Below are 27,708 nucleotides of genomic sequence, written 5' to 3'. Positions count from 1 at the left end.
TATAGCTTGGTCTAATATCTGAAACCATTTAGCTAACTGATTTTAAACAAACCGTGTATATCTGAATTCTCAAGAAACATTCAGCAAACTGTAGTTAAATAAATTGTAGGCATGCAGGTCGAAGTGTTGTTGCATGTAGCAAAAGCTTCTTCTATTATGTTGTATTGCATAAATTTGATGTCATGCAGAATTTGGGAAAAGGTATCTGGGGAGGTAAAACAAATAAATAAAAAATGCCCAGACTGTATGATTAAATCATAGTTCCTTTGTATATGTAGTGCCATTAACTAGAGACCCATTTTTGTCTAATGCAGGGGTAGGCAACCTTGGCTCTTTTATGACTCGTGGACTTCAACTCCCAGTCTAGTGGTGAAGGCAGTGGTGGCGAACCTATGGCACGGGTGCCAGGGGCGGCACTCAGAGCCCTCTCTGTGGGCACACGCGTCGTCGCCCCGGTCCTAGGCCTTCAGCTGGGTTTTATAAAACCTTTTCGCTTTAGGCCTCCGCCGCCATGTGCGAAAAAAAAAAAGTTTCCAGTCAATTTCAACTTCTCACGGGGAAAAAAAGATCTTGCAAAGTTGGAATTGATTGATTGAACTTTTTAGTCCCATCCGGTCTGCCGTTACCACCGCAGTCATGCCCACCCAATGGGCCACGCCCACCCGGCACTTGATGATGCATAAATGGGTTTTGGGTTGCAGTTTGGGCACTCAGTCTCTAAAAGGTTCGCCATCACTGGGTTAAGGCATCAAGCAGGACACTTGGAGGGTTGCTGTTGTGCGTAAATAAGAGGAAGGTATGTTGGATATCTTGACCACCTTGAGTTATTTATAAAAACAATAAAAGCAAGATGCAAATGAAATGGTATAGGGTTTCCTGCCTGAGCAGGGGGTTGGACTAGATGACCTCCAAGGTCCTTTCCAACTTTATTATTATTATTATTAAACAAACAAACAAACAATAATTTTCTTGAATCCAGCACCAAGGCCCTCGCCTGGAAAAAAATCACACGGACAGCTAGTTTGATCTAGTGGTTAAGGCACCAGGCTAGAAACTAGCAGACTGTGAGTTCTAGTCCCGCCTTAGACTTGAAAGCTGGCTGGGTAACTTTGGGCCAATCATCAGGAGACTGAGAGTTTTAATCCCACTTTAGGCATGAAAGCTGGCTGGGTAACTTTGGGCCAATCACCAGGAGACTGAGAGTTCTAGTCCTGCCTTAGCCACGAAAGCCGTCTGGATGACCTTGGGCCATAGGGTTGTGGTTGTAGGGAAAATAGAAAGATGAAGGAGTTCTAGGCATATTCGCCACCTTAAGTTCTTTATAAAACTAATAAAGGAAAGATAAAAAATAAATAAAATAGAGATGTCATTCACAGGTGACCAGTTGGTGGCTGGAAGCCATCCTTAACATTTGTGTGTATGTGTGGAAACATGACAGGTGATAGGCATGGTATAAAATTGAGTGGGCCATTTTATGCATAACACCAGATCCAGATTTTATTCTCTGCATATGAGGATGATGTCTGTCTGTGTGTGTTTTTAATTACCTCAAACCGTTTTAGGGCTTACATTACAACTATGTACTTCCTGCCTCAAAGTGACAGGAAACTTTGTCACCAATTTTCAGCAACCTGATACAAGGCAATTCTGAGAACTGCAAAAAAATTCTCGAAATTGTGGGTGTCCACTGGAGTTAAATCATCAAAGTAATTTTCTAAGGAAAAAGAACTTGGAACATCTTAGAGGATAAGGTTTAACCATTTCCACAAGGTTTTATCCTCAGCTTGGCCCACAGATATTCAGCAGATTAAATTTAGAACCTATGCAAAGTACATTTTAATCAGGAGTGGTCTTTTTTCTCCAAAATACGTCTCAAAGAACAGCAGCAACATTGCATCTTCCTGTCTCTGGCTAAGGACTATAACAGAATGCAGTCGCAACATTTCTTCCCTTTTACAAAAAGTCTGACTTTCAAGATTTAAGGAGAGAAGGCTTTCCAGCAATCCTTTAATACTTGGAGAAAAAAACAAATAACATTCCACTTTTTCCACCAGGCCTCATTTTTGTTTGTTTTTTTGGCACGGCACCGAATGTTTCCAATTTTTAAAGTTTCTTCATAATGCCCTGTATAAATGGTGGTTAATGCTTCAGAGGTTGGATGCTCCAACACTGGAGGCTTTTAAGAAGAAATTAGACAACCATTTGTCTGAAATGGTATAGGGTTTTCCTGTTTGAGCAGGGGGTTGGACTAGAAGACCTCCAAAGTCCCTTCCAACTCTGCTATTCTGTTATTCTCTGTAACGTTTTAGCATCTTCTCCAACCAGGTGCCCTCCAGCCCAGTGGGATTCTGGGAGTTGCATTCCCAGGACACCTAGCTGGAAAGGTGCACGTAAAAACAGCCTGTCTTACATTCCTACTATTCTTGTCACCTTGATAGTCACGGCTTCTCTTCTCCAAACACACACAACAAGCATCTCTTTAAGAGCTATACAGAGGTTCTTTGAACAGTTGCGCCTGCTGGCAGCTGGACCATTTTATAGCACCAGGAAGACCTTTTTCAAACTGACATGCTGATGCTACAAAAGACAAGGCGACTATACAACCGTCCTATTTTCCTTCCTCCTCTGCAGAACAACCCACGTCTTCAACCTCTCCCACTATTTCCCATTCTCCATCTATTTTTGCATGTGAACGTAACCGTTTCAGATGTTTGGAGATGCCTTGTTGAGCTGAGCCAAATGTCCACTTTAAGCAAAGTCCTGTTTTCAACAGCAGCCAAGTCAGATCCCTCAAAGGAGACCACACACAGGGCACATGGGGAACCTCAGTGACCTGAACTGGGTGTTTCTTTCATCAGGAGCCAGTCAGATGCTTCTGGAAAACAAGAAGAGGGTCAACTCTGCTACTTTGGTCTCCAGGTTCTTGTATGGAGAAGCAAATTTGCAATTTCTTTTTACCTCAGACCAGATGTCCTGGTGGGTTACAAATTAAGCGTGAGGCCAGCAGTGTGCTGCAGCTGCCAAAACAGCCAATGCAATTCCATGCTGCACCCATACCATAGGCTTGAGTCATGGGAAGGGATGGTCCTACTCTCTGTTGCACTGATCAGTCTGTCCCTGGAACACTGTGTCCAGTTTGGGAGACCCCCAATGCAACAGGGGTGCAGAGGAATTTAAGAGTGCTGAGAAGAGCAATGAATAGTGAGGGGCTCACTGGAGAAGGGCCTAATGCTGGGAAAGATTGAGGGCAATAGAAGAAGGAGACAACAGAGAATGAGGTGGCTGGATGGAGTCCCTGAAGCAGGAGGCGTGAGCTTCAATGGACTCCAGAAGATGGTAGAGGACAGGAAGGCCTGGAGGAACCTTGTCCATGGGGTCGCGATGGGTCAGACATGACTTCACAATTAACAACAACAAATCCAGTTTTGATTATTTTTATAAATAACTCAATAGTCCTAATATTGGACATGCCTAATATTCCTTCCTCCTCCTATTTTTCCTCACAACAACAAAAATCCTATGAGGTGAGTCGGGCTGAGAGAGGGGGACTGGAACAGTTTTCACGCCTAAGGTAGCACTAGAACTCACAGTCTCCAGGTGATTGGACCGAAGTCACCCAGCTGGCTTTCATGTCTAGGATGCAACTAGAACTCACAATGTCCAGGTGATTGCTCAGATTCACCCAGCCAACATTCATGCCTGAGGCAAGGCTAGAATTATCTCCTGATTTCTTAAATATGGTCTCTTTGGCCTAAAGAAGAGAAGATGCAGGCAAAATAGGATCACAGTCTTCTTCTTACAATGCCTTGGGAAGGCCACGCTTGGAATACTGCATCCAGTTTTGGTCAGCACGATGTAGAAAAGATGTTGCGACTCTAGAAAAAATACAGAGAAGAGCAGTTAAAGATGATTAGGGGACTGGAGGCTAAAACATATAAGGAACAGTTGCTGGAATTGGGTATGTCTAGTTTAATGAAGAGAAGGACGAGGGGGGACATGATAGCAGTCTTCCAATATCTCAGGGGCTGCCACAAAGAAGAGGGAGTCAAGCTATTCTCCAAAGCACCTGAAGGCAGGACAAGAAGCAACGGATGGGAACTAACCAAGGAGAGAAGAAACCTAGAATTAAGGAGAAACTTCCTGACAGCTAGAACAATTAACCAATGGAACAACCTGCCTCCAGAAGCTGTGAATGCTCCAACACTGGAAGTTTTTAAGAAGAGACTGGACAGCCATTTGTCTGAAATGGTATAGGGTTTCCTGCCTGAGCAGGGGGTTGGACTAGATGACCTCCAAGGTCCCGTCCAACTTTATTATTATTATTATAACCATCAAAGTGTTGCCCCAGGGCCGCAGAGATGTGGATTTAACCTCAAATTAAGGAGGAATTTTCTGACTATGAATGCTATGAAGCGGTGTAACTTGCCTCGGGGTATCATGGGGTGGGGGGTCCATTACTGGAGATATTAAACAAAGCCATTTATCTGGGAGGGTCTGCAAGTTCCCACCTGGGCTTGTGGTTGGGTTAAAAGACCTCTATGGTTCTTCCACTTTGATGATTGGGCGTTTTCGTGAAGATGCCCTCTTAGATAGCAGTTGTGAATGAAACACATCCAAAACTCAGTAGCATACCCTATTATCTCACTGAGTTGTTGCAATTTATTGCACATTATTCATTTCCTGACTCCCAGGATAATAAACTTCTCAAGAGTTTATAAAAATATGTAAAAACTTGTTTTTAAAAAGCGTAATTAAAAAAATACGCAATATGGAGAAACAGACTTTTGGAACTGTTCCCACAAGACATTTGGCTGGGGGGGGGGGAAGCACAATTTTGTTATCCCTTGCCTGCCTTCTCCATTACAGGACTAATAACCTATTATAGTATGGATCCGTGAAATCTCAAAAGGGATGCCCTCATCATTTCCTTCCTCAAAACAACATCCATATAAGGTAGGAGATTGGCCCGGAATCAGCCCAGGAACTCCACAATCAAGGGAGGACTTGAACCCAAGTCTCCCTAGGCCAAGCCCCAAAGTTTAACCAGACCATTACAGGTAGTCCTCGAGTTACAACCGTTTGTTTAGTGACCGTTCAAAGTTACAATGGCGCTGAAAAAAGTTATTTATGGTTGTTTCTTCACACTTACGACTGCTGCAGCCTCCCCGTGGTCACGTGATCAAAATTCAGATGCTTGGCAACTGACTCGTATTGATGACGGTTGCAGTGTCCTGGGGTCATGTGATCCCCTTTTGCGATCTTCTGACAAGCAAAGTTAATGGGGAAGCCAGATTCACTTTACGACCGTGTTACTAACTTAACAGCTGCAGTGATTCCCTTAACAACTGTGGCGAGGAACGTCATAAAATGGTGCAAAACCACTGTCTTGCTTAGCCACAGAAATTTTGGTCTCAATTGTGGTCGTAAGTCTAGGACAGGGGTAGGCAACCTTGGCTCTTTTATGACTCGTGGACTTCAACTCCCAGAATTCCTGAGCCAACATAGCTCAGCATGGAAACCTCTCCCTGTACCCTCAGCATGGCTGGCTCAGGAATTCTGGGAGTTGAAGTCCACGAGTCATAAAAGAGCCCAGGTTGCCTACCCCTGATCTAGGACTACCTGTATATCAGCTCTGCACTGCCATTAAATGGAACCTCCATTAATGATTGTGTTTTGGTCTTAGGGTTAAGAAGAGGCACCGGCAAATTCCAGGCATTTCAGCTAAAATGAATCATTGGTTAATTTCTTTTACATCCCTGGGTGAAAACAGAGCATTCTGTTCAGCTTGCGTTGCATCTCATGAGGTCTTGGAAGCTGACGGACAGTAAAATCATTGAGAAAACTTGCCAAAACGGTCGCCAAAGAGAAACGATCCAGAATGGTCACCTGCTAATTCTGGAGAAAGACTGGGAGCTGGCTGGAATTCGTGGCAGAAATTCCATTTGCAGTCATGCACAAGGATTTCAAACAGGTCTCAGAAGGAAGGTCAGGATCTAATAATCTAATCTAGTAAGGAGCATTGTCAGGAACCTTGAACATCCGACAGTATTTTTATTTATTATATTTTTCAAATTTATACCGCTGCTCTCATCCCAAAGCAAGTGACTCTATAAATCATTTGTTACCAGGTATAATTTAAGGAAAAACTTAAATTATCGTGGTGGGATCTATATCACACTAAGGAGTGGAATGGGACAACTCGCTGCAGGATTCATTTGGTTCCTTTTATTTTTGTTGACCTCGTTTTTGCCAAAATTAGCTTATCTCCTGTATCAAAGGAAATCAATGCCATGATTACCAGTTTTCGTAATGCTTTGATGAATAATAAAAGGAACTGTCCCAAGGGTGCTTTTTTTCACGAGGCAACTGGACTTTCTTGTTTTTCTTTGAAGATGTTTCGCTTCTCATCCAAGAAGCTTCTTCAGCTCTGCCTGGATGGTGGGGGGAATGGAAAGATTTATACTCCTTGTAGACAGCTGGTCATTTGCATTCCTTTAGAGCAGGGGTAGGCAACCTTGGCTCTTTTATGACTCATGGACTTCAACTCCCAGAATTCCTGAGCCAGCATAGCTCAGCATAGCTGGCTCAGGAATTCTGGGAGTTGAAGTCCATGAGTCATAAAAGTCATAAAAGAGCCAAGGTTGCCTACCCCTGCTTTAGAGAGTCATTGAGGCCACTTGGAGTTTTTTTTTCTGCTTCCTCAGGGTCACCTGAATAGTGGAAATGTTCCAGTTGCCTCCTGATGACTGAGAATCTCCACAGACATTTAAATATGCACTTTGGGATGAACATCCTTCGAATGGTGTGGGAATATGAACGGATTTCTAGAAAACACTGAAGACCACAGGAACCATTTGCTCTTCAGTTTGAGATGCAGACGACAGACTCATCCCCAACAGCCTGTGCCTGTCTTCAATGGTGTAGTAGTAGTAGTAGTAGTAGTAGTAGTAATAATAATAATAATAATAATAATAATAATAATAATAATAATAATAATAATAATAATAATAATAATAATAATAATAATAATAATAATAAAGTTGGAAGGGACCTTGGAGGTCATCGAGTCCAACCCCTTGCTCAGGCAGGAACCCTACACCATTTCGTACAAATGGCTGTCCAGTCTCCCTCTTAAAATCTTCCTGTGTTGGAGCATTCACCGCTTCTGGAGGCAGGTTGTTCCACTGGTTAATTGTTCTAACTGTCAGGAAGTTTCTCCTTAGTTCTAGGTTGCTTCTCTCCTTGATCAGTTTCCATCCATTGCTTCTTGTTCTCCCTCTTCTTGGTGGCAGCCCCTGAGATATTGGAAGACTGCTATCATGTCCTCTCTCGTCCTTCTCTTCGTTAAACTAGACATACCCAATTCCAGCAACCGTTCCTTATATGTTTTAGCCTCCAGTCCCCTAATCATCTTTGTTGCTCTTCTCTGTACTCTTTCTAGAGTCTCAACATCTTTTTTACATCATGGTGACCAAAACTGGATGCAGTATTCCAAGTGTGGCCTTACTAAGGCATTGTAAAGTGGTATTAACACTTCACGTGATCTTGATTCTATCCCTCTGTTAATGCAGCCCAGCACTGTGTTGGCTTTTTTGGCAGCTGCAGCACACTGCTGGCTCATATTTAAGTGATTGTCCACTAGGACTCCGAGATCCCTCTCACAGTTACTACTATTGAGCAAGGTACCCCCTATACTATACCTGTACATTTGGTTTTTCTTGCCTAAATGTAGAACCTTACTTTTTTCACCATTGAATTTCATTTTGTCAGATAGCGCCCAGTGTTCAAGTCTGTCCAGATCCTCCTGTATCTTAAGCCTGTCTTCTGGAGTGTTGGCTATTCCTGCCAGCTTGGTGTCGTCTGCAAATTTGATGATTTCCCCATCTATCCCCTCGTCCAAATTGTTGATGAAGATGTTGAAGAGCACTGGACCCAGAACAGAGCCCTGGGGCACTCCACTACACACTTCCCTCCATGTAGGGACACAAGGCAGAAAACATCCTGCAGCCAAGAAGGCTCCACACCCATTTGCACTACTCAGGTGACCCTGAGGACATAGACAAACCTCTAAGTGACCTCAACAACTCTCAGAAAGAGTGCTAATGACCAGATGACTGCAAGGAATATAAATCCTTCCATTCCCCACCATTCAGTCAGACCTGAAGAAGCTTCTTGGATGAGAAGCGAAACGTCTTCAAGGGAAAACAAGAAAATCCAGTTGTCTCATGGAAAAGCACCATTGGGACATTCCCTGAGTAATTGTAATGCCTGGATGACTGAACATCTCCATAGACAATAAAAGGAACTAATCCTGCGCTGAATTTTCCCGTGGCGAGTTGGCTGTGGCGAGTTATCCTAGTCCAGGGATAGGCAACCATGGCTCTTTTATGACTCGTGGACTTCAACTCCCAGAATTCCTGAGCCAGCATGGCTCAGCTTGGAAACCTCTCCCTTTTCCCTCAGCATGGCTGGCTCAGGAATTCTGGGAGTTGAAGTCCACGAGTCATAAAGGAGCCCAGGTTGCCTACCCCTGCCCTATACCAATAGAGTTCCAGTAATTTTTGTGGGTGTCTATTTTCTGACCTGCTTTAATTTAAAGGGCTGACATTTTGGTGGTTGAATCCAAAGCAACACATACAGTAGTCCTCAAAAGTAACAAATTCACTGGCATTTAAAAAATAAAACAATAGTATGTTAGCATCTTCTTGATAATACCATTTGCTTTTGTTAAACCACTCAGTGGAAAATGAAATGCATGGCTGGCTCAGGAATTCTGGGAGTTGAAGTCCACGAGTCATAAAAGAGCCAAGGTTGCCTACCCCTGTCCTAGATCCTTAAAAAGGGTGGGTTCTCCATTTCTGGAAGTCTTTAAGAGATTGGACAGCCACCTCTTAAGTGGTTGAGTTGGTTCTCCTGCACTTTGCAGAGGGTTGGACTAGATCAGGGGTAGGCAACCTTGGCTCTTTTATGACTCGTGGACTTCAGCTCCCAGAATTCCTGAGCTTGGCTGGCTCAGGAATTCTGGGAGTTGAAGTCCACGAGTCATAAAAGAGCCAAGGTTGCCTACCCCTGGACTAGATCAAGGGTGTCAAACTGCTGGCCCGCGCTGGTTGCATCAAATGGAGACCGCGCCGACCCCAGCTCCGGCAATGCAAAAAACGTTGTGCTACATCGTGACATGTCGAGCTTGACACCTATGGACTAGATGATCTTGAATGTTCTTTCCCACTCCAACATCCTATGATTCTTGATACTGAACTGGTAGAAATGAAAAGAAAGACTAGGCATGACATGATAGCAGTGTTCCAATATCCCAAGGGTTGCCACAAGGAAGAGGGAGTCAAGCTATTCTCCAAAGCACCCAAAGGCAAAACAAGAAGCAACGGATGGAAACTTATCAAGGAGAGAAGCCATCTAGAACAGGGATAGGCAACCTTGGCTCTTTTATGACTCGTGGACTTCAACTCCCAGAATTCCTGAGCCAGCCACCCTGAAGTTGTGGATGCTCCAACATTAGAAGTTTTAAAGAAGAGACTGGACAACCATTTGTCTGAAATGATATAGGCTTTCCTGCCTGAGCAGGGGGTTGGACTAGATGACCTCCAAGGCCCTTCCAGATTCTATTCTATTCTATTCTATTCTATTCTATTCTATTCTGATTACATATGATATACACCATTTGGAGAAATTGGGTAAGGGGGTATTTTTGTCTTTCTCAGAACATGGGACACAGATACACAGCCACAGCCTGAGCAGAGGGTTGGACTAGATGACCTCTAAGACCCTTCCAGATTCTATTCTATTCTATTCTATTCTATTCTATTCTATTCTATTCTGATTACATATGATATACACCATTTGGAGAAATTGGGTAAGGGGGTATTTTTGTCTTTCTCAGAACATGGGACACATACACAGCCACAGCCTGAGCAGGGGGTTGGACTAGATGACCTCCAAGGCCCTTCCAGATTCTATTCTATTCTATTCTATTCTATTCTATTCTATTCTATTCTGATTACATATGATATACACCATTTGGAGAAATTGGGTAAGGGGGTATTTTTGTCTTTCTCAGAACATGGGACACAGATACACAGCCACAGCCTGAGCAGAGGGCTGGACTAGAAGACCTCCAAGGTCCCTTCCAACTCTGCTATTCTGTTCTGTTCAGCCCATCACAAAACAGCAGACGAAGAGCAGAGAGCGAGCGAGGTTATTTGGAGAGGAAAATGCTAAAGATTGTCCTGAGAGTTGCTATGGAGGAAAAACTTTATGATATATATATATAAAAATCTGCTGTAATTCAGAAAGAGTTTTTCTTGATGTCTGTCTGGAGTCCCAAGGCAGTGCAATACATCATTCCCTCCCCCCTCTTCCCTGTACATGCAGTGTATAATCAATGCAGGCCGTTTTCCTAATGCTTTTCTCATTCTGTTTATTTTTCTAACAAATTCTCTGTCTCTCTTTTTCTCCCCCCCCCCCCNCCCCCCCCCCCCCTTCAACCCCCAGGAAAAAACCCCAAGAGCCAGAAATGACGTCTCCTGCATCAGAAGGGAGAAAACTTCAGTTGAGCGGAATGCGGCTTCATAAATAGCAAACCACAAATGCTTGACGGGGGCAGCAGAGGTGAACTATTCAGGTTAACTAATTCCAAATCTTTTTTTCTTTTTTTTTTAAAGCGCACAAGGGAGGTGGGGGTGGAGAGAAGGTTTAAAAAGGTACAGGGCCACCCTTAAGATTCATAGGCTCTGAAAATGAGGACCATCATCGGAGTTTTTCTTTGCGTGCTGGCCTTCGTCTCTTGTACATCAGGTCAAATGCCTGGTGGGAGAGGTAAGTAGAATTCAATTATGGAACATAGAATCATACTGCTGGAAGGGACCTTGGAGGTCTTCTAGTCCAGCCCCCTGCTAAGTATGCCTAGCTCCTAGGTATCAAAAAGGAGGATTAAGAGAGACATGATAATTGTCCAGTGTTTTGAGGGACATGATAATTTCCAGTAATTTAGACGAACGGCGATCGAATTATTCTGCAGATCACCTGAGGACAGGACAAGAAATAATGGATAGAAGTTTGTTAAGGAGAGAACCAACCTGGAACTAAGAAGAAATTTTCTCACAGTGAGGACAATTAATCAATGGAATAGCTTGCTTCTGAGAGTTGTGTTTGCTCCCTCACTGGAGGTTTTCAAAAATAGACGGGACCACCATTTGATCAGGATGGTATAATGTCTCCTGTCTTGAGCAAGGAGTTGGACTAGAAGACCTCCGGGGTCCCTTCCAGAGCTTAATTTTAGAAATCAATTTCAAATTTCCAGGCTGAGAATATATAGATCTTTCCTTTCTGGCCGCTGGTGTTTTTTTCCTCTACCTATTTGCTTGTTTTCTTATTAAATTCTGTTGCCGTCTTATTGACACTGAGTTTTACAGACATGCTTTAAACTGGCAAGCAAATATATTTCAAGGATTATGCTGTAGCTTCTCTTCCTGATATCTAAGTTTATGATTTGGCTCTTCAATCTCTGGCAGAAGCCTTATACAGAGAGTTGGGTTCTGAAGTTTAGTTTCAATCATGTACTTTTGTTACCCTTTATGGTCACACAATATTTAATTGTATATACCTAATGAACAACTTACGTGCTACAATGGAAGTATCATTAATAATTATATACAACTACATATTCTAGTAATTTTGTCTCTCTTTGCAACTCACTCACCCACAAAAATTTAGGAAATTAATCCAGATTTGGTCAGAAATAAGAATTGAGTGAAATTTAGAAATGGAAAGCAAAGAAAAAAAGATTGTCCCTGTCTTCCTTATCTTATTCCATGTAGCATGGAACTCCTTGCTACAAAGTTTGGTGGTAATGTTTCTTGCAAATTGAGAAAAGAGGAAAGGTTGGATGCTCAATGGGTATCAGCTCCCTTGCTAACTGCTGTCTTCATGCAGCCAGGCAAGCTAATGAACTTGTACCTAATAATAATAATAATAATAATAATAATAATAATAATAATAATAATAATAATAATAATAATAATAATAATAGTAATGACTCGATAGGTAGACAAAAATGCCAAATCCAGTCTGAACATCTGGCTGACTGTGCGATGATCAATAATAATAATAATAATGTTGGAAGGGACCTTGGAAATAATGATGATGATGATGATGATGATGATGATGATAATGATGATGATGATGATGTTGGAAGCGACCTTGGAGGTCATCTAGTCCAACCCCCTGCTCAGGCAGGAAACCCTATACCATTTCAGACAAATGGCTGTGCAGTCTCTTCTTAAAACTTCCAATGTTGGAGCATTCACCGCTTCTGGAGGCAGGTTGTTCCACTGATGTTGGAACAATTGTCCTTGACTTAAAGCCATAACTGGGATCAGAATTTCATTGCTAAGCAACATGGTCGTTATATGAGCCACACCCCATTTTATGACCTTTTTTGCCACAGCTGTGAAGCGAATCTCTGTAGTTGTTAAGTGAATCCTGCAGTCATTAAGAGAATCCGGCTTCCCCCATTGACTTTGCTTGTCGGAAGCCGGCTGGGAAGGTCGCAAATGGCGATCACACGATGCTGCAACTGTTGTAAATGTATGCTGATTGCCAAGCACCCAGATTTTGATCATGTGTCCATGGGGATGCTGCTATGGACGTAAGTGCAAGGACTTGGTCATAAGTCACTTTTTTCAGTGCAGTTGTGACTTTGAACAGTTGCTAAAAGAATGGTTGTAAGTTTTAAGTGAGGGCTATCTATACCAGGGGTCCTCAAACTTGGCAACTTTAAGACTTGTGGACTTCAACTCCCAGAATTCTGGGAGTTGAAGTCCACATGTCTTAAAGTTGCCAAGTTTGAAGACCCCTGATCTGTACAGTTTTCCTCAACCTTAGCAACTTTAAGAGGTGTGGACATCAAGTCCCAGAAGTGGCTGGAGTTGAAATATTGCACCTCTTCATGTTCCCAAGTTGAGAAACACCGGACTAGTAAAAGCAAGGCACCATCACAGTCTTCATTTTACCTATTGCTAACCTGAGTTTCTTCAGACGTTAGTTCTTATGCAGGCCCAAACCCAGACAAAGTGGGTTAGTTCAAAACTGGATGAAACATATTGGGCAAATAAAGATCCTGTAAAAAAAATAAATTCTCTTTCTAAGGATGCCTTTTAGCATCAGATCTAATTTATTCCTGAGGAAAACTCAGGAACCCAAGTGTCCATGGACCAGTCTCTCTAGATCAGGGGTAGGCAACCTTGGCTCTTTTATGACTTGTGGACTTCATCTCCCAGAATTCCTGAGCCAGCCATGCTGAGGGGAAAGGGAGAGGTTTCCATGCTGAGCCATGCTGGCTCAGGAATTCTGGGAGTTGAAGTCCACGAGTCATAAAAGAGCCAAGGTTGCCTACCCCTGATCTAGAATAGATGACAGTCTCTCTGGATAACATGTATACCACATGTTCCTGAATTAATCCGTTTTCTGCAGTTGCAAGCAAAATAACCGTATTATCGTCTGTTCACAGCAGTGTAAAACCACAACCAGTCGTTTAGCTGGCTTGGGCCTTCATACTCATTCACTTCTTCCCATACAATTAGTATTTTGTAATGTATTGGCGTAGTTTATGTGAGAATCCAGGCAGTGTGGCCTTTGGTAATTACCAATGAGAATTTTGTCAGTGTGCATATATTCTAAATATTTTCTAAATTTTGGCTTAGCACCCAATGTGCCGATAACTACGGGGCTGGTTTATGTCATAAATCTTTCAATTTTGACTTTCAGAGCTTAATACTTGGCAATCCTCTCCAATTCTTTATCTTCTATTCTACTATCTCCTGCTAATGGCACATTAATTATCCACACTTTCTTCCTTTCGACCCCAGTTAAATCTGGTGTGTTATGAGATCAGACTTTATGGGTTTGTATTTGAAAATCCCTTAATATTTCAACTTGATCATGTCTGAGTACTTTTTCAACTCTATGTTCCCACTAATTTTTCTTTACTGTTATTGCTGTGGTTCATCACACAGTCAGCCAGATGTTTGGACTGGATTTGACATTTTTATCCATTTTTTGAGGCCTTCCCAAGGACGTGGGATAGGCAGATGTTATTGTTTGATGATGTTAAAGGTATCATTGCAGGATGGAAAACGGTTCCAAGTTGCTATTTTAACCAAAGGAGCAGAATAATGGGGAACCTGAACCCATTGAGCCCTGTATGCAGTGGTGGGATTCAAATATGTGAACAACCAGTTTTCTGTGTGGATGCCAGTTCCGGAAGTCCATTCTGGGCCCGGTCAACAAAAAATTAGCTACCGGTTCTGCCAAAATGGTGCGAACCGGCTGAATCCCACCACTGCCTGTATGTAAATGCAGCAACTGGTTTTTTCACTTTATTAGCTGCTTTTGGGGGGGGGGTCTACACCTTCTCTCTCAGCCCAGCCTCCCTCACAGGGTTGCTGTGGGAATAAAATTAGGAGCAGCCCAGTGTCCACAGCAGCCTTTTGCTTTCAGAGACATGACAGGATATAAATACCTTCATGCAGAGGTCCCCAACCTTTTGGGCACCAGGGACTGGTTCCATGGAGAGAGGTTTTTTCCACAGACTGGAGGGGGCGTGGTTTTGTGTGCTGCCTGCATCTCGGGGATGGGGCTTTGCTTGTTTGTGCGACCCGGTTACTGGCATGCCGTGTGGCCCAGTACCGGTCCACGGACCGGGGGGTTGGGGACCCCTGCCTTAATGGAGCCTTAATGGAGCCTCCTTGTAACCCGGAAGAGGCACTGGGCATTTCTAGGCTGAAAGATACAGCTTTTTTCAGGAGCTTTGGAGCAGAAGGGCAAAGATGAGTTTTACAGCTTTTATAGGGAGGTGTTCTTCTTAAAAGGAACCTGCATTAGAATATTAGAATAACAGAGTTGGAAGGGGAAGTCTTCTACTCCAACCCCCTGCTCAGGCAGGAAACCCTATACCGTTTCAGACAAATGGCCGTCCAGTCTCTTCTTAAAAACTTCCAGTGTTGGAGCATTCACCGCTTCTGAAGGCAGGTCATTCCACTGGTTAATTGTTCTCACTGTCAGGAAGTTTCTCCTTAGTTCTAAGTTGCTTCTCTCCTTGATTAGTTTCCATCTGTTGCTTCTTGTCCTGCCTTCAGGCGCCTTGGAGAATAGCTTGACTCCCTCTTCTTTGGGGCAGCCCCTGAGATATTGGAACACTGCTATCCTGTCCCCCCCACGTCCTTCTCTAGACATACCCAATTCCAGCAACCATTCCTTATATGTTTATATGCATGTAAGAGAAAGATATTCCTGAGCCATTTTCTTTGCAAACCAGGAGGATCAAAGCTGCCAAACCTAACTGGGGCTGAAATTGCTTTTATAGGGCAAGTAGTTGTGTCCATACAGACCTCCCCACACACACCTCTGAACCCCTGAATTGCAACTAGAAACCACACAAGATCACTGAGGGCAGAGCATCTTAAAAAGGCTATTATGGCACCAGAAAAGAGGCAGAAGGAAAGAGCCAAAATAATGGCGAGTTGACAGCCAATATGGTCCAGTGGTTAAGGCACCAGGCTAGAATCTAGGAGACAGTGAGTTCTAGCCTTGCCTTAGGCCAGGGGTAGGCAATCTTGGCTCTTTTATGATGTGTGGACTTCAACTCCCAGAATTCCTGAGCCAGCCATGCTAAGGGGAAAGGGAGAGGTTTCCAAGCTGAGCCATGCTGGCTCAGGAATTCTGGGAGCTGAAGTCCACGAGTCATAAAAGAGCCAAGGTTGCCTACACTTGCCTTAGGCATTAAAGCCATCTGGGTGACTTTGGACCAAGGAAGAGTTTGAAATGGCTTCGGAAAGAGATTAACTAGGCAGAGAAGAGAGAGAAAAAAAGTCTAGAAATCACTTATCAAGAGAGCTAATGGAACTTCCATATTAAGTAGCAGTCTCCTAATTTTTCAGAGGTTATGGCAGAAGAAGATTATTAGCTTAACACCCCTTCTATCTGCTAAGATGCTAGACAAATTATTTACTGATTTATTAATTACGGAAACAACACAGCCGTGATTATTGTTATCGCTTTCATCTGAGTTAAATAAATAAACTCAGTTAAATAGAATTGTCCAATACAGTCTCATCTCTGACTTCTAGTTTTGGTTAATTAACCATAACTACATATTTCAGTTGATTTTAAAATCTTTGTAAACTGCACTGAGTATTTGCTCTGCAGAGAAAGGTGGGCTACAAATTCAATCCCAGATCATTAAATCACATAAAGCCAGAAGCCAAGGTACGTTGGTGGGATGGAGTGCAAATTATTATTATTATGATTGGCAAATAGAGATATTTTCCCAACCCAAGGCCTTTCAGATGTTTTCCTCTCCTCAAAGAGGGGGGAAAAAATGTGAGAAGCAGAGTTTTTAAACATTTTACATTTTACTTTACTTTAACTTTATTTTAACTTTATTTTACTTTACTTTACTATTTACATTTACATTTACCTCACCTCACCTCACCTCACTTTACTTTATTTCACTTCAATGGGGGAAATCGGATTCGCTTAATGATCGTATGATTCAGTTAATAACGGCAGTGATTCACTTAACAACCAGGGCAAAAATCTTGTAAAATTGAATGTGACTCACTTAGCAACCATTAGCCATGGAAATTCTGGTCCCAATTGTCATAAGTCAAAGTCACAGCTGTGAATCAAGTCCTGCAAGTTTTCAGAAAGAACCCATGCAGAAATTTCAGCCTTCCCCAACTGGTGCCCACATTGGTTGCAGCAGATATAATTCCACTCTTCGGGCTATGAAAATATGCAGAAAATATGCAGAGATGAGGTGGGATGTCTGGAGAAGCTGTTGCTTTTTTACTCACTCAGTGTTTCTCATATGTTCTAGGAGGGGACCTTTCGCCCCAGATGCTAACAGAGATGAAGGAAACCAACAGAGCGCTGAGAGAAATCAGAGAACTGTTAAAACAACAGGTAAGAATACGAGTCTTTTCTTAATGTTTCTGCAACGGAAGCAAAACAGAAATCTGGTGCATTTATCAGCTGCGCAGCAAAGAAATTAACTTCTAAAATTGCTTGCTGGAAGTTCAATTGGGGGAAATGTTACAGCGGTCGTTGAACCTGGGTGGGGCTGAAATGAGTCGTTTGCAGAGCTCACATAAAAGAGGGAATGATTTTAACACATGAAATAAGCTGAATCCCCATGATACACTGTGCTGCTAAAAGAAAAAAAATAGCCCCAATTTCCAACTTTTTTCAACCTTGGCAACTTTAAGCGATGTGGACTGCAACTCCCAGAATTCTCCAGCCAGCAATGCTGGCTGGGGAATTCTGGGAGTTGCAGTCCACACTGCTTAAAGTTGCCAAGGTTGAGAAGCACTGCCCTAACCCAGTGTAGCATGTTTCCCAAACACAAATATCGTCATCTAAAGATTTAACTTTAGCTCATACCGTTTTGGGACCAAGAGGGTTGCATAAATGCTAGTCCTTTAGGGAGGTTTATGCTTCAAGGTGAGTATGCAACCAGAGAGGTTAAAAAAAAAAATCAAGATGGCTGCCCCAGCCATTTGACTGGAGCCCCACCCTATTATATGTGCATTGTGGCAGACATTAAAAAGGGTGGTGGTGTTTCTTGCATGGTTGAGCTGCCATCTTGACTTTTTTGACCCCACCCCGCAGACATCTCTGCATAACTGAGGCCCAGAAAATGGGATAGTAACAACCAAGCAAAGGATTTTATGTGGTGTGGCAATTTCACTTGTTTGTCCTTATGCAAAGCAAACGAAAGCCACTCCCCCCGCCAAATTTTTCCACAGAATAAAGGTAGTCCTTAAATGAGAACCATTTATTTAGTGACTGTTCAAAGTTACAACGGCACTGAATTTTTTTTTCACACTTAACAACTGTTGCAGCGTCCTCAGGGTCACATGATCAAAATTCAGGCCCTTGGCAACTGACTCGTGTTTATGACGGTTGCAGCGTCCCTGGGTTACATAATTCCCTTTTGCAACCTTCTGACAAGCAAAGTCAACGGGGAACCCAGATTCACTTAACAACCGTGTTACTAACTTAACAATTGCAGTGATTCATTTAACCACCGTGGCAAGAAATAGGGCATAATTCAGTTGACAACTGTCTCGCTGAGCAACAGAAATTTTGGGCTCAACTGTGGTCATAAATCAAGGACTACCTGTAATGTTTAGGGTGCAAATAGGCATCCTTTTCTCAAGGCTATGGAGTACCCAACTGCGATAGAGGACAGTTGGAAGCTGAAAAAAAATCAAAAGCTTAGTCTCTGGGAAGACACAAAAGGCTCCCGAAAAAGAGGGTATCTGGAGACAATCCCTCCCTTGGGCTTCCAGAAACTGGCTAAACAACAACAACAACAACAACAACAACAATAAGTAAAATCTCTTAACTGTATGTACTAAATGGAACCTCCACAGGCAGGAGCAGTTTATCTTTGACTATGAAAATTCAACTGTTGGCCTTTGGGGCCTACTCACCGATTTGCCCGAAGGACTCAGATGGCAGCTGCTGACCTTTTCTGGTCCTGCTCTGTCTGCCTGCCTCTTATGCAACACCACATTCCTCATTCTCTTTTCCTCCAGCTGTTGGCTGCGGCCTCCTCCTGCCAGCTAACTGGAAAAACAGACGGGCAGACCCCCGTGCCAGGACAAACTCCAGGCAGCAGCACAAGGGCTGGCGGGGGTATGGGGTGGTGGTGGATGTGGGGATGTGGCTGCCCTTTTGGCTTTCCACTCCTGCTTTGTCCTAAATAAAATCAGCCTCTGCGACAGCCCTGGGTAGCAGTTGGGGAGAACTCCAGAGGCAGCGCTGAAGAAAGGATTACTGGCGAGTTGTGCATGTCTAGTCACACACACATACTGCAATTCCCAGCACCCAGGCCATTTCTGTCAGCCTCGTGGGGTACACCAGATAGGAATCGCCACTCGATGAGCGAATTCAACTTTAAGACGTATGGACTTCAACTCCCAGAATTCTCCAGCTACAGTGCTGGCTGAGGAATTCTGAAAATTGAAGTCCATACGTCTTGACGTTGAGATGGAGAAAAACACTGTGAGCTTAAGAGTCATCTTATGGAAGTCTAGCATGGTAGCACCTCCAAGTGCAGAAACAGTCTACCTGAGGTTGGGAGGATTTCTGTAGATAGCCGAATGTTGAACTGGCTGGACCAGGGGTAGGCTACTTTGGCTCTTTTATGACTCGTGGACTTCAACTCCCAGAATTCCTGAGCCAGCCGTGCTGAGGGGAAAGGGAGAGGTTTCCAAGCTGAGTCATGCTGGCTCAGGAATTCTGGGAGTTGAAGTCCACAAGTCATAAAAGAGCCAAGGTTGCCTACCCCGCTGGACCTTCATCGAGATCCAACAAGGCAGTTCTTGTTCCCGGTTCCATCCCATCCTATCCTGCTTTTTCCATTGATGACGATGACGTTATTCATTCGGTCGTGTCCAACTCTTGGCGATTCTATGGGTCAGGCCTCTCCACGTCTTCTGATCTTTTTCCATTACATAATCCCTTTTCAACAGAAGGAAGCTCACGGTCAGGTCCCATCTTCCCTTCTAACCATACTCGTTCTGTAATCTTCTATCTTTAAAAAAAAATAACTTTTTTAAAAAATGCATTTGGCATGGAGGGAGGTAAGGGGCCTTGTTTTGCCCTGGGAAAGGACACTTCTGTCGTCTCCGGCTTCCCTACTGGGACTGGGGCAAGGAGGCTAACTCTGTTCTGTTCTGTCCCATTCTCCAGCAGGGTCTGGATTTGATTAAGGAACTGGGAAAAAAAAGCCCAAATTGTATGGAAATTGTTTATTTAGCTAGAGAGCTAACTGTCTGCATTTTCACCAGACGGATGCTTACAAAGCCACCTTCATTCCCCTGTGTCCCTCAACCTTTCGGTTGGACTGAGCAAAGAGACCATCCACAATCCTTGACTTATGACCTTTTATAACAGGGGTCTTCAAACTTGGCTCTTTTATGACTTGTGGACTTCAACTCCCAGAATTTCTCAGCCAGGCACACTGGCTGAGGAATTCTGGGAGTTGAAGTCCACAAGTCATAAAAGGGCCAGGTTTGAAGACCCCCAATTTATAATAACTTTTTGAAGTTATAAGGGCACTGAAAAAAGTTTTCAGACTTACGACCAGTTTGCAGCATCCCCATGGTCATGTGATCAGTTTTCAGACTTACGACCGTTTGCAGCATCCCCATGGTCATGTGATCAACATTCAAGGCAACTGGCAACTGGCATGTATTTATGACGGTTTGCTACAACAAGCAATAACGATCAGGTTGGGGGTTAGAGCTGGAAGTTTATTACCTCACAGCTTGTAAGAGGAAACAGGAAATGCTAGCTTGTCTAAGCCAGGGCTTTTCAACCTTTTCAGAGATTGTAGGACATGACACTTTTAGGCAGTGCTTTTTTTGTAAAAAAAAAAAAAAAGGTGCCGGAACTCACACACGTCATACAACCCGCCTTGCCTACCCTACAAGGTTCCATCCAAAAAAGGTGCCGGAACTCCGTTCTGGGCGTTCTGTGACAAAAAAAACCCCTGCTTTTAGGACACGACAATATCCGAGTACCACCAGGGCTTAGCAAGGGATCAAAAACTTGATGACTTAAAAAAAAGGGGGGGGGGATTTGGGGTTTTATTCTTACATTCATTTGTTGTTATAGAAATGGCTAGTTTATAGTATGGAAAAGTACAAAGTTGAGGTTCAATATTAGTGCTTCCTTCTACTGCATCAGAGAAAGTCGGAAGTCAATGCTTTTTCTTCGTCCCTTCTCCCCCTCACTTGTTTCCTTTTTTCTTTCACCCTTTGCTCGCAAAAGCCCCTTACTCTCTCTCACACACACACACTTCTCCCAGAAAGTGTTTCCCCCCCCCCCTTTCTTTCTCCTCACCGCTTCTCTAGCAAAAGCTTTTTCTCTTCTGTCTCTTTTTCTGGAGTCTTTTTTTTCTCTACCTCTCCAGCCAAAACTGCCTCCTTTTATAGCCTCTCCTGTTTCTGCCCCTCCTCCTCCTGTCTCTCCTGGGTGTGCCGGAAGTGCCAATCCTGGGGTTTTTGTCTTGGCCCAGCAGCCCTTGAGGACTCTCTCACGACGAGTCCTGCGCTGCACCGCTTTAGCTCGTTCCCTCCCCCGCTACTCTTGTCTAGGCTAGGCAGGATCGCGTACCACCTGCCAGGTGCCAATGTAGCACCGGTGGTACGCATACTACTGGTTGAAAAGCCCTGGTCTAAGCCAGGGCTTTTTCAACCTTTTCACCCATTGTACCACTTTTAGGATATGGCAACATCTGAGTACCACCAGTCGCCTAGCAAGGTGTCAAAAACTTGATGACCCCAAAAAAAAAAGGGAAAAAAGTGATAAAGTATAGGTAGTCCTTGACTTACAACAGTTTGCTTAGTGACTGTTCGAAGTTACAATGGCACTGAAAAAAGTGCCCCCCAAGCCACAGCCGAGCAAGATATCTGCCTGCCTGCCCGGCGGCGCTCTTCCTCCTGTCCGAGGTTTTCATTGTTGTGAGCATTTCTGTTGAGGATTGGCAGTGGGGGTGGGGTGGGGGTGGGTGTTTGGTTTTTATTTCCCCCCCCCCCCCGTCTGCTGGGTGGTTGCAGCAGGTTTTGGTCACTTCACATGACCCTGGGACACTGTGACCGTCATAAATATGAATCAGTTACCAAGCATCTGAATGTAAATCACAAGACCCTGGAGATGCTGCAACATTCCAGCTGATCGGCGCTTCTTCTGGGCTCAGCAGAAGTGCCAGGATCAGCACCGAGCTCCAGCTGGAGTCTGGTGCTGATCCTGGCACTTCCACTGAGCCCTGACAGCCCTGCAGCTCCAGCCATCTCTCGCTCAGGCTTGTGCGGTGCTGCCACCGGTTCAGCTCATTCCCCTCCCCTGCTACCACTTTTCTAGGATGGTCGTGTACCACCTGCCAGGTGCCAATGTACCACAGGTGGTACCTGTACCACTGGTTGAAAAGCCCTGGTCTAGAGGACTGCCCCAATATTTGAATGTTTCACATCGACTTCTTATCTTCCCGTGAAAATGCATTTTCAGAGGTTTTAAAAAGCTGTAAGAAGAGGCTGGATCAGCATCCAGCTTTCCACTTGGCCTGCCTCTTTTCATTTGGCTTTACTTCCATGTTGAGAAGCAGACTCTGGTCTAAGCAACCTCTCTTCCAGGTGCAACCTTGGAGGGTTTTGAACATTTAAGCAGGATTAGACCTGGTCGGTTGTTAGATGGGAAATGTCCAATAATTGACCAGGTATAATCCTGCTTAAATGTTCAAAACCATCCAGGGTTGCAATAGAACAGAATATGTATAGTTCAGAGCTGAACCGTGGAGACTTTGGTGCTCTCTGAGCTCGGTTGTTTGCTTACAGACATTTCATCACCCAACTAGGTAACATCATCAGTGTGAGGGAGTGTGGGGTTTGTTTCCTGCTTATATACAGGAACTTGCCCTTCCAGCATTGGTGGGGTGTTGGTTTTCTTCTGATGGTAGCTTGATAAAATGTTTTCTGCTTGTCTTGGAGGAACATTAGACAACAATCAAGCAGGATTAACACTAATTATGTGAAGCAACAAACTCGGGCAAACTTTCTTATTTTAAAGTGTTACCAAGTTTTGCTCTTACTAAAGATTATGAACTTTTTCTGACTACGATTTTCCGCAGGTCAAAGAGATCACCTTTTTGAAGAACACCGTGATGGAGTGTGATGCTTGTGGTGAGTCCAGTTGAAAAGTGGCTGGTGGTGGTTTTAACACTCATGTTTTGAGTTTTGTAAAAATGAAAGGAGGAAAAAAAGGTTCTTTTGGCCAAGCCTTCAGTCTTGACCACCATCACTTGGATGTTTCCTGCAGGAATTATATGACTGAGAACCAGAAATATTAAAAGACTATTAAAAGCTGGCAAAGCCAGTTTCAGATTGAAACATTTTTAATTGTTTTTTTTTTTCCTGAGTGAGATCTTGGGTATCTCTCTTAAACTTTGCTTTGGCAGCACAATCAATGTTATTGAGGTTAAATAATGTCCTACGCCAGAGGTCTTCAAACTTGGCCCTTTTATGACTTATGGGCTTCAACTCCCAGAATTCCTCAGCCAGCGTGCCTGGCTGAGGAATTCTGGGAGTTGAAGTCCACAAGTCATAAAAGGGCCAAGTTTGAAGACCCCTGTCCTAAGATATTCATTGTCAGTCACTTTGTTAATCTTAGACCAGTACAAGAAGTGTGTCCCTCTGAGTGCTTACTAATGATTTAGCCAATTGTTATTGATGAAATGGAGTGTGTGAACCTATTACAAAACAAAGGTTTCCTTATCAGATCAGTGTTTCCCAACCTTTGCAACTTTAAAATATGTGGACTTCAACTCCCAGAGTTCCTATGTCAGGGGTAGGCAACCTTGGCTCTTTTATGACTTGTGGACTTCAACTCCCAGAATTCCTGAGCCAGCATAGCTATGCTGGCTCAGGAATTCTGGGAGTTGAAGTTCTCGAGTCATAAAAGAGCCAAGGTTGCCTACCCCAGTCCTATGTTAACTGGGGACTTCACAGAGCTATGCTGGCCAAGGAATTCTGGGAGTTGAAGTTCACATATCTTAAAGTTGCCAAGGTTGAGAAACATTGTCTTAAAGCAGGGGTCTTCAAACTTGGCCCTTTTATGACTTGTGGACTTCAACTCCCAGAATTCCTCAGCCAGACACGCTTGCTGAGGAATTCTGGGAGTTGAAGTCCACAAATCATAAAAGGGCCAAGTTTGAAGACCTCTGGTATAGGGTTTCCTGCCTGACCAAGGGGTTGGACTAGAAGACCTCCAAGGTCCCTTCCAGCTCTGTTATTCTGTTAGGAAGGAGTATTAGATATGTTCACTGCTCTGAGCCATATACAAAAACAATAAAGGCAGCAGATAGATAAAATAGAATATGAATAAACACATGAAAAATGTGCTTAGCCATGGAAATTCTGGTCCCAATTGTGCTCATAAGTTGAGGACTACTTGTACTGTCCTTAAACATGTAAGAAATATATTCCAACAATATCTAAAATGATATGAAAAGATCTAAAATTATATAAAATACATCTGTGCAGCAGGAGCTTGGCTTATTGAGGACTAGTGGTTCTTACACGTGGCTGTGCAAAACACAGACCCATGTGCTGTGGCTACGCTATAAGTGGCATTTCATCCGAAAGCAGCATCTGGAGCCAGGCTGGGTCTAAGAGAGCAGGATATTTGCTAATCAGAGGGAGGATCCTGTTCATTGTAATCTGCAGAAAGCGAGGAAGAAACAGCAATCCAGTTAAAAAGCAGCAGAGAATTCCCCCCCCCCCACTTTCTTTGCAATTTCTTCCCTGCCAAAGGCTGAGGCATTTCCACTTAGGATCACAGTGTTTGTCTCCCACTAATCGTGGCTGGATGCATCAAAAGGTGCCTTACACTCGCTGATAAGATTAAACGGTTAAAAATGAAGAAATGTGCAAAATCGCCAAAAGCTACAGGCTTTCTTACTGCTAAGAATGGGTGCTTTTAAAGGCTGTCTGCTGGGGTTCTGGAGGCGGGGGTGTGTGTGTGTCAGAAAAGTCAAGATAGCAGCCACAATCACATAATCAAAGCCTGACCCCCTTTTTTAAAATATGTAATAAATATGTAATGGGAAGTGAGGATAACTTTGGGAGAGAAGAGGAAGAGACACAGCCACGGAGGCAGTCAAACAAGAGTTATATCAGCCCATGGAAGGAATGGGGACCTGGGAAACGTCTCAGAGGAGACCCTACATCAGGGGTAGGCAACCTTGACTCTTTTATGACTCGTGGACTTCAACTTCCAGAATTCCTGAGCCAGCCATGCTGAGGAGAAATGGAGAGGTCTCCATGCTGAGCCATGCTGGCTCAGGAATTCTGGGAGTTGAAGTCCACGAGTCATAAAAGAGCCAAGGTTGCCTACCCCTGCCCTACATAGTTTTGTGGAGAGTAAAAGTTAATGAGGGAAGAAATGCTTTTAGACTTGCAAGATCACTTAGATCAGGGGTAGGCAACCTTGGCTCTTTTATGACTCTTGGACTTCAACTCCCAGAATTCCTGAGCCAGCAAAGCAAAGCTGGCTCAGGAATTCTGGGAGTTGAAGTCCACGAGTCATAAAAGAGCCAAGGTTGCCTACCCCTGGCTTAGGTGGTAGAGTTAGAACACGGGGCTTTTGTTTCTGCATTACAGGGTTTATAATTTTTTAAACATCTATTAAGGGTCTGTGGGCTGCACACTGCCAATTCCTTGATTTAAAGGGGAATTATTGTTGTCCACAAAAATTATTGCAGAAGGGAAGAAAACATCAGTGGTATGCAAGAGGAGAGGAAGAGGAGGAGGAGGAGGAGAGAGGAGGAAAAGAAGGAGAGAAGGAGGAGGAGGAGGAAGGGAAGGAGGAGAAGAAGAAAGAGAAAGGTCTGGGTGACTGTGCAACCAGCCACAACAACGATATTAATGGAGGTGGTCAAATCTCTCTCTCTCTCTCTCCCCAGGCTTGGACACCAGAGTGAGGGGCCCTCCAATCAATATGACCATTTTTAACTACTGTTCACCGAATCCATGCTTCCCGGGGGTCACCTGCACCACCACCCTGACCAGCTTCCATTGTGGGTCTTGCCCTCTGGGTTACACAGGCAACGGGACTCACTGCACCGACATTAATGAGGTCAGGGTCGACTGCTGCTTTGAACAGGGACCTTGTTGCCAACCAGGCGCTTCCAGAAGGAAGGGCTGAGGATCGGACAGGGCCTGGCTGCTTTGAAGGGTCAGATTCCAAGAGCCTTTCTTGGATCCAAACCAGATTTTTCCTCTGGAAGAAAATTAGGAAATTTCTGACTGTCCCTTAAACCAGGAGATTGTGAGTTCTAATCTACCCCCTCCTTAGACATGAAAGCCCCTTCTTAGACATGGGCCAATCACCAGGGGACGGAGAGTTCTAGTCTTGCCTTAAGCATGAAAGCCACCTGATTCCAGAGAATCAGTGATTAATATATGTGTGTGTGTGTGTGTATCTATATTTGTATGTATGCATGTATATAGCATGTGTATATGTGTGTTATGTATGTGTATGGGTTGATATAGACCAGGGGTAGGCAACCTTGGCTCTTTTATGACTCGTGGACTTCAACTCCCAGAATTCCTGAGCCAGCATGGCTCAGCTTGGAAACCTCTCCCTTTCCCCTCAGCATGGCTGGCTCAGGAATTCTGGGAGTTGAAGTCCACGAGTCATAAAAGAGCCAAGGTTGCCTACCCCTGATATAGACTTTCTTTAGAGAGCCGGCAACAGAATTTCATTTTTAATGTGTGCCAGTGTGCTCACAGAAAAAAAAAATGAGAATAAAGGTTACCTTATCTTCATAGCATCCCACCCCGTTTGTGGACCGAAGAGATTCAAGATGGCTTTAAGCTACTTTATAGTTCTTTCAGGTCACTGGGGTCCAAGGCACTGGTGGGGGCAGCCTCTACCCATCTCAGAAATGCCCACTCCGAACAGGGCATCTGGATGGGTGGACAGCAAAGCCTCGGTTTCCCTCTCGGTCCCCAACGGGCGCTTCTTCTCTCTGCAGTGCACAGCCAACCCCTGCTTCCCCAGAGTCCGCTGCGTCAATACGGCCCCTGGTTTCCACTGCGAGTCCTGTCCTCCTGGCTATAGAGGGCCAGGCATCAGAGGAGTCGGTTTGGCCTCTGCCAGGGCCAAGAAACAGGTAAGGAGGATTTTCTCCTCTGAGGTAAATTTTTAACATGGGCAGTGCATACAGGTAATCCTCGACTTACGACCGACCGTAAGTCACATCGGTCATTAAGTGGATCAGCACACGGCTGGTTTTATCACCATTTTTGCAGAGGTCATTAAGCAAATCCATTGACTGCAAGGTTTCTGCCCCCCCCCCCAAAAAAAGTAGACTGTGATCACGACTGTGGGATGCTACGGATGGCCACAAATGTGGGCCAGTGGCCCACATGCAATCACGTGACCTTGGGGTGGGGTGGGGGCCAGCTGCCCAAATTTCAAATCTGGGTCAGGAGGAGCCCTGGGGAGGTCTGTCATAACCTAATAGTCATTAAACGAACGGTCGTAATTTTATAATCTTTTCTGGCAATCGTTAAAACACATGAGGCAGTCATAAAGTCGTTAAGCATACACTTTGTTTGCTATGGGTATTTCTTGCCAGAAACTGGGAAGGAATGCCGATTTCCAGCAAAAATGTCGTGAATCACAATCACGCCACAGTGGGATGCTATTGAAGGCAATGCCAGCTGGTTGCCGAGCGCACTAAATGTGGTCACGTGACCACGGGGAGGGGGTTGGCCTGGCTATCAAAACTTCAAAATTCGGATCCTAAGTACTTTTTTTGGGGGGGGGGGTCCATTTTAACGCTGAACAATTGCTAAGTGCCCAGTCATAGCTCAAGGACAATCTGTAGAAATAGTCCTTGAGTTACAACCGCAATTGAGCTCGACATTTCCGTTGCTAAGGGAGACAGCTGTTAAGTGAGTTTTGGCCCATGTTATCCCCTTTCTTGCCACAGTTGTTAAGTGAATCACTGCAGTTGTTAAGTTAGTAACACGGTTGTTAACTGAATCCGGCTTCCCTGTTGACTTTGCTTGTCAGAAGGACGCAAAAGGGAATCACATGATCCCGGGACACTACAAC

General features: G+C 44.1%; 1 protein-coding gene across 1 annotated transcript in view; it reads left to right on the top strand.

The window, feature by feature from the left end:
- The first annotated feature begins 10,754 nt into the window (after positions 1–10,754).
- COMP (cartilage oligomeric matrix protein) overlaps positions 10,755–27,708 on the top strand; it is a 41,390-nt gene continuing 24,436 nt past the window's right edge. Inside the window, exons 1-5 of the mRNA XM_015810686.1 lie at positions 10,755–10,833; positions 16,895–16,980; positions 22,715–22,766; positions 25,547–25,719; positions 26,621–26,758. Of these exons, the coding sequence (XP_015666172.1) occupies positions 10,755–10,833; positions 16,895–16,980; positions 22,715–22,766; positions 25,547–25,719; positions 26,621–26,758 (528 nt within the window). The remainder of the gene's footprint in view (positions 10,834–16,894; positions 16,981–22,714; positions 22,767–25,546; positions 25,720–26,620; positions 26,759–27,708) is intronic.

This window comes from Protobothrops mucrosquamatus, unplaced genomic scaffold (assembly GCF_001527695.2).
Source record: "Protobothrops mucrosquamatus isolate PMUCROS unplaced genomic scaffold, P.Mucros_1.0 scaffold14, whole genome shotgun sequence".
In the NCBI taxonomy this organism is placed as follows: Eukaryota; Metazoa; Chordata; class Lepidosauria; order Squamata; family Viperidae; genus Protobothrops; species Protobothrops mucrosquamatus.
This window is presented reverse-complemented; position numbering and strand designations above follow the sequence as displayed.